General features: G+C 40.7%; 2 protein-coding genes across 2 annotated transcripts in view; one reads left to right on the top strand and one right to left on the bottom strand.

Annotated features, from left to right (window-relative positions):
* Positions 1–5010, top strand: part of CSUI_007663 (uncharacterized protein) — a gene marked incomplete at its 5' end in the record, with an annotated part of 6825 nt that extends 1815 nt beyond the window's left edge. Inside the window, 4 exons of the mRNA XM_068067808.1 lie at positions 31–1157; positions 2038–2108; positions 3156–3502; positions 4613–5010. Of these exons, the coding sequence (XP_067920225.1) occupies positions 31–1157; positions 2038–2108; positions 3156–3502; positions 4613–4761 (1694 nt within the window). The remainder of the gene's footprint in view (positions 1–30; positions 1158–2037; positions 2109–3155; positions 3503–4612) is intronic.
* CSUI_007662 (uncharacterized protein) overlaps positions 4776–7344 on the bottom strand; it is a 14736-nt gene continuing 12167 nt past the window's right edge. Inside the window, exons 10-11 of the mRNA XM_068067807.1 lie at positions 7117–7219; positions 4776–6169 (exon numbers count right to left, since the gene is read on the bottom strand). Coding sequence (XP_067920224.1) covers positions 5939–6169; positions 7117–7219 — 334 coding nt within the window. The 3' untranslated portion in view covers positions 4776–5938. The remainder of the gene's footprint in view (positions 6170–7116; positions 7220–7344) is intronic.

The following is a 7344-nucleotide window of genomic DNA, read 5'->3' as shown; positions in this document are numbered from 1 at the left end:
TCACTCTTTCTTTCTGTCTTTTTAATTTAGGTCCAGGATCTTCGTCTTGTAGTAGTTCGATTACTATAGATAAGCTTCGCCGTTGCTTAAGTGATCTTGAGGAATTACTTCAAAGAGAGTGTGGCAACGGAACTTCTTTTGCTTGTTACACACCCCTCTCTCTTCAGCATCGAGTCTACTCTCATTCTTACCTGCAGAAGAAGAGAGTGAAGTGTCCTAGCTGTACATACACCCCAACAAAAGAAGAAATAGAGACAGAAGAAGAAGAAGTAGAGATGTTTATGGAACTTGCATCTCTGGAGAAAGGTAAGAAAGATGACACCTCTTTCCTCTTTTCTTCTTCTTCTCTTTTGAATGAAAAGGAAAGAGAAAGAAGAGAAGATGCGAAGGAGAGAATGAAGCTGTCGAGAATTCCTAATTGGGACAGAGTATGGAGTGTCCTAACAGAAGAAAAAGAAAAGAAGGTGAAAGTGAGAGATAGAAAGAATCCGAAAGAAAAGAAGAAGAAAAAGAAGGAAAAAAGAGACAAGAAAGATGAAGAGGAGGAAGAAGAAGAGTTTCTTAAGATTTCTTCTCTAAGGAATGACGGGCTGGAGTTTTGCGTCCACACAGACCTCTCTTCTTCCTCTTCTTCTTCTTCGTCTTTTACCTCTTCGTCATCTTCAGAAGAAGAAGAAAGCTTTGATATGCAAAAGAGAGAGAAAGAGGAGAAGGGAGAAGCATGGTCGGATGGAGATAATAAAGAATCGAGAGACTGTTCCTTTCATCCTCCTTTTCCTCGATTGAAGCGTGAGTATGAAGAAGCGGTTCTTTTTGCTTTCAGGGAGGGAGGCTCTCACGAAGATATCCCAGATGGAGAGCAAAAGAAAGAAAAGTATGTAGAGGCGAAGAGAAAGAATGATAATGAAGAAGAAGAAGAGCATGAAAAGATCAGGGACAGAGAGAGGCAGAAGAAGAAAGGGAGAAGAAGAAGAGAGATAGAGAAGAGAGACGAATGCCTTGAAGAGGTTCTCCAGTTCCTTGGAGCCGTAGCTGTGGATGTGAATGAAGGAAGTAAAAGAAAAAGAAAAGGAGGAGAAGAGCAAGAGAAAGAAGAAGAAAGTGAACTTGGTATCTCGATGGATGGAGATGCTTCTTCTTCTATAGAGATGTCTCCTGTAAGAAATTTCTCTCTTTCTCTTCTTTCCCCTCTCTCTACTCTTCCTTTTCTCTTTGTCTCTCTTGTCTGTCTCTCTTCGCAGCTTGACTGTGCAACTGATCGTGGGGAGCGAAGCATCTTCTCTTTCTTTTTTCTCTTCCCCTCTCCTTCTTCTTCGTCGCTCCGTCAAGAATGATAAGGTTTCCTTCTTCGTCTTCTCCCTTTCTATCTCTTCGTCCACCCTACTTTCCCACTATTCTATCTTTCACAGAGACTACACATACATACGAAGACCCGTGCAATCTATGCAGACCTTCACAGCTACCTCTATCCATATATCTATCTTTAATCTACCTATCTATCTATCTTTAATCTATCTAGAGAGATGTAAATCTACGTAGGTTTCTATAGGCACACACATTCTGCATAAAGGTATATGTATAGAGAGAGAGGAGACATATCTTTTAAGAGAGAAAGAGAGTTGTGTAGACGATATAGAAACGCATGTGCAGATTCTCCAGACTGAGTGGGAGGTCGATGTCTTTCTTGTCATTTCTATGTTTGGAGAGATTTACGAAAATGAAAGAATGATGGATGAATTTTGCCTTCTCACTGTATTCATGGGGCACATGCCGTGTCTGCGGTGTATGTACACCTCCCTTTGAAACCTTTCGTTCAGGGGAACCATCGTCTTTTCTTTTTCTCAAATGTTGTCTCTGAGGTGAATGATAGAAAGACATCGTCTCTCTCTTTTCTCTTTCCTTTTCACCTTGAACTTTCTTCTTTCTTCATCTGAAGAAGGAAGCCTTTTCTGTCTTAAGAGATGTCTCAGTCGTCTTTTACTTATTTCGTCGCTTGTTTCTTCTTCTGCTTCTTCTTGCGTCGGTGCGTCTGTTTAGATTTCTGTTTTGACTATTGAAGGAGGTCTGATACATAGTCATGCAATCTATGCGGTACTTCAATATCTCGCGTAAGTTCAGACTCTCTCTTCTTTTCTTTCTCTCTCTTCTTTCTTTCTTCCTTTCGTCCTTTCTTTCTTTCTTGTTTATCTCTGTCCTTCTTCTTCGTAAAGCTCTCAATAGATTACTGGATGAATTACTGAAGGAAAGAAAAGAAAAGAAGCAAGTTCTGCTGTAAGAGATAAGAAGATGTCTCCTGCGTAAATGAGAAAGAAAGTAGTCGGGGGGCTTTTTCATCGGTAAATCTTCTCTCATGTCTTGCATGCACCTCTCCAAGCCCTCCAGACACATCTCTCTCTCTCTCAGCTCCTTTCATTGTTCTTCTAAAATACACAGACATATAGAGGTAGAGAAAGAGAAAGAGAGAGAGAAAGAGAAAGAAGGAAAGAGAGAGAATAGAGAAAGAGAGAGAGAGGGAGAAAGAGAAAGAGAGAGAGCAAGGTAGGATGTTCACTACATTGATGGAGATAGATATATGTCCACAGATACAAGTGTATATCAGTAGGAATCGTGGCGAGGTAGGTGCTGTATATACAGACAGATCTTACGTGAATAGCCTAAGGGCTGTTCTATGTGGGTACGGTTGAATGATAAGAATCTATCTCTGAGAATCTGAAGAATTTCTCGTGTTAACCTTTCTTCTCTCCGATCGCTCCCTTGGAGGCCCTGTAGTAGACGTCCGGCTTCTCTTCTTCTTCTTCGCCCTTTTCATATAGAATAGGAATATCGACTTTCTCTTCTTTGAGAGAAGTTTCTTTCTCGCATACGTTCTCTAGGGATGTTTTCTTATCTCCTTGCATGCAAAGCTTTTCTGTTTGGTTCCTCTCTTAACCTTTCTAAGATGTGAAGAAATAGAGGGAGAGAGATAGAGAGAGAGGAAAGAGGAGAAACAAAAGAAGAGAAAGGAAGAGAAAGAAGAAAGAGATAGAAAGACAGACAGACAGATAGATAGATACATCGATAGATAGACAGGAGAATGCAGTTGTCTTCTCTTTCTCTTTCTTAGTGATTCATCATTCTTCTTTCTTTCCTCCCTGTATCGTTTCTCTGGTGTATAGAGAGAGATTTCTCAAAGACTCTGAGAATCCTGAGAAGGAGAAGACGGTAGGAGGCGAATCTTCTTCTTCCTCTTCCTCCTTCTCGTCTTCCTCGTCTTCTTCGTCATCGACTCCTTCTTCTCAAGATCAAGAAGAAGTTGTAGGCAAACCAAGAAGTTCTGTAGGATGTGATCGTAGAGGATTAGCGACGGCATCTCTAGGAGAAAAGGAAGAAAAGAAAAGAAAAAAGAAAAAGAAGGAAGAGAAAGAAGAAGGCGAAGAAGAAGAAGAAGAGAGGGTTCCCTGGTTTGCTATTTCTGTCTTCGGTGCGCCTGATGCTCCGACGCTCTTCAGTGGAAATGCCCATGGTATGACAACCATCCGGGTGTACAGACACCTCGCAAGTAACGACATATAGAGATATACACAAAGATATATATATCACTTTACGTGCTAACGCGTACGAGCTTTTATTTGTCGTGAAGGTGACGTCTTGTACTTTTCTTTGTAGATGTAGATAGATGCGTGTATATCTCTGTAAACTTATCTGTCCTCCTCTCTCCGTCTGTATGTCTATCTCTCGATGTGCACGCATTCATTCCTTCACTTGGTCTGTACGTACACCTCATCCAACACAAATTCACTTCATACATATATATATCTATATATGTATATTCATGCATACATATATGTATATATAACGGCTTGAGTGTATGTGCACTTCCGTGTATCTCTCTATATATGCCTCTCTCTCTCTACAAATATCTGAGGCATCCGGAGGAGGGTGATGAGTAGGGTGTCTATTTGGAATGGGTTTATATATGCGATGTGTATGTAAGAACATGCATGTGTATGTCTCTCTATAGGAATATGTATGTGTCTCTGTTGTGTATGGCTATGTATGTGCAAGCGACTGATCGAATGGAGTAGGAGGCATGGCAGTGTAGCGATTGCTAGTGGGCCTTCTCTTCCTTCTGTTAACTTGAATGAATGAAGGAAATCCACTAAGAGGAGTTCTACGTGGATATCTATCTACATCTGAGCACCCATATCTATATGACTCTATCTACCTATCTCTCTCTACGGATCCTCCACCATCAAAGCGTGTGGACAACGCGCACACCTACCTCTAGATCTGTATCTGTCTATTGTATGTACAGACATCTATATATATGCACCCCATGTATTTGCATGTATTTCTATGCATATGGAGATGGCGTATTGAGAATAGAGGTGTGACAATAGGAGGTGTATATACACCAGAGGGATGTATGTGAGAGATATCTTTCTGTTCTTCTATTGGAACTCTAAAGACTTGTCTCCTTCCCTTTATTTACATGTTGCAGATTTGTCTTTTTTTCTTGTGTTTTCGCGCGTCATCTCTTGGAAGTGTTTGAATGAGAAAGAGAAACGTGTTCTCGCTTGCTCTTCTTTCTCTAGCAGGTTTCTTTTCTTATTTGTGGCTGTTTGCCTGCTAGGAGGAGGAGATCTAAGCGGAGATAGCACCTGTCATTTCGTTGCATTCTCTCCTTCTTCTTCTTTTGCGAGAGAGAATGAGAGTAGGAGCGCGAAATCCCTCATCATACGAACGATCAGCCCCATTGATAGCACATCCACTTGTCCTTGACACGTACAGACAAAGAAAGAAAGAAAGAAGAGAGAGGGAGAGATCAAAGATACATCGATGGATTTGTATGTGAGAAGACTCTCTCTCTCTCCCTCTTGAAACAAGAAAAAAGGTCTCAAGACAGAAGGAGAGCTTGGATTGCATGCTGTTGCGGTCCGTACTCTCCCTTCATCTTAAGCGGGAAGAAAGTTGCTCTCTCTCTTTTTCTTTCTTTCTTAAAACAAGAAAAAAGGTCTCTAGACAGAAGGAGAGGTAGAGAGAATTCAATTCTCTCACATATCGAAGATGAATGACAAGGCATGCATTGACTATGTACCTATAGAGATGTATGAAGATGATGTGTACAAATGTATATATATATATATGTCTTCCTAAGAAGAGTGGTAGGTAGGAAACAGACTTCTTGTTTCTTCTGTTTTGCCATCTGTTCGTTCTTTTGTTTCCAAAGAAAACCTTTTGTATTGTTGTATTTAGAGTCCCTCTCAGGTGTATCTACAGATACACATGAGTGTAGATACACCTGAGATCCCTCACTCACGCACGTGCGCACACTCCTCTGTTAAACCCAAGAAGAAGAAGAATGTTAAAAAGAATAGGAAACCTGTTTCTCCTAGTACTACCTGTTCGACAAGAAGAAGAAAAATAATTTCAAAAGATTGAAGAAAGAAAGAAACGTTTTCTTAAGAACGAAAGCTACGAACGAGAGGAAAACTTTTCCTCACTTTCTTTCTCGTAGAGACGATTCCGCAGAGTACGAAAGAGCGTCTAAATATAGATAGAGAGTTTAGGCAACAGATATGTAAAGATTTATCTTCGTGTGTATGTCCATGTATGTAGGCACTGGAGCTGTCTTGCTTCGAGCCGTCCCGATATACTCCTTAATATATGGAGATGATCATAAGCGCCGATCAATTCTCTCCCACCACTCACATAGATAGATAGATTGAAGATAGATTAAGGATAGACAAGAGCGTCACTGCTGATATGTTGATAGAGCCTTTTGAGAATACCGGTAGAGATCGTAGACTATAAGGTATTGCTTCATACATCTGTATATCATGGAGATTCCATGGAATCTTCATACAAAGTCATCTAGACAAAGAAAAGAGAAAGAAGGAGAGACAGAGAGAGAGAATGCTTCTTTCTCACTCTTTCTCTCACTCACTCTTTCTTTCATTTATACATCTTGCATGTGTTGTGGGGGTACGTGAGGTATCATATATCCTAGCTCTCCCTGTAGAGGAAGTTGCTCCTTATCAACTTTATATGGAAAGTCGAGGAGAAGTCGATCTGCAGACAGAATATTCAAATTCAATCTCTTGTAAATCTCGAAGCGGCTTGGGTAGTAGTGATACAAAACTCCCTCCTGACGATTGGCCATATGCACCACATAACCTATCTTCAAACCCTAAAGAACACAAAGAAAGAAAGAAAAAGAAAGAAAGAGTGAGAAAGAAAGAAGAGGAGAGAGAGAAATGGCAAGAGAGAAACGAAGAGAAGCAAGAGGTGTTTGAAGAAAGCAAGAAGAGAAGAGAGAGACGAACCGAATGAATGAAAGAATGAAGAGAAAGAAAGATATGGGGATAGGAAAGAATTTCTTGGGGGTGTAGGTCTGCTGCTGTTTATGTGCCATTATGTAGTAGAGCTGCAGGCCGCTTTCGTTCACTAAGAGAAGGAAAGTCTGACAAGACACACGTAGATATTCACGTCTACTCCAAGACCAAGAAGAAGAAGAGACATAATAGAAGGATAAGGGGGAGAAAGAGAAAAGAAGAAGAAGAACAGGAGAGATGTCAGCAGGTCAGGAATTCGGAAGGAGATGAATGAAATAAGAAGAAAAGAAGAGAGGTCGATATCTCTAGGGCAATCTTTCTATCTATCTATCGATCGATCTCTCTAGCTCTCTTCAGTGGATTCTGATCTTCTCTTTCTTTTGACGACTTCCCTACCCTCTCAAATCATCTTCACATAGTACATATAGAAAAAATATACAGACATTTACATATATATATATATATGTAGAGAGAGAGGTACGATGTAGTGTTAGGTAGGTATGGGGATCTCTAGAAGCACATGTGCAAATATGGCGATGTATCCCCCTAGTAGATACCTATCAAACCATCCATATACTTACACTCCGTACATACACATATACATACATTTATACGCACATACTCGAACATACATATTCATACACACACACCCTCCGATCAAATATACTATGTATACACAACACCACTACAGATATACATGTATATATATAGAGAGAGAGATGTGTGGATCTCTAGTATGTATGTGTGGGATATCTATCATAGAGGGGGGTGGGAGTGAGGGGTCGATAGAGAAGAAGCCCACCTGAACTTCCTCAGGTTTGCAGATATCTGCGACTAAAGCCGCATCGGGGATGACCGTCCAGTGAAAAAGTTGTTCCAAAGGCTGGCCTCGAAACATCATCCACCTAAAAGAACGAAAAAGAAGAAGAAGAAAGAGACAAAGCAAATGCTTATGAGGAGGAAGAAGCACGGACGATACGCTTTCGAGAAGTCTTTTTCTCCTTCTACTCGCCCTCCTCCTCCTCTTTTC

This window comes from Cystoisospora suis, assembly GCF_002600585.1.
Source record: "Cystoisospora suis strain Wien I chromosome Unknown contig_4110, whole genome shotgun sequence".
Lineage (NCBI taxonomy): Eukaryota > Apicomplexa > Conoidasida > Eucoccidiorida > Sarcocystidae > Cystoisospora > Cystoisospora suis.
Note: the sequence above shows the minus strand (reverse complement) of the source record. Positions and strands in the feature narration are given on the sequence as shown.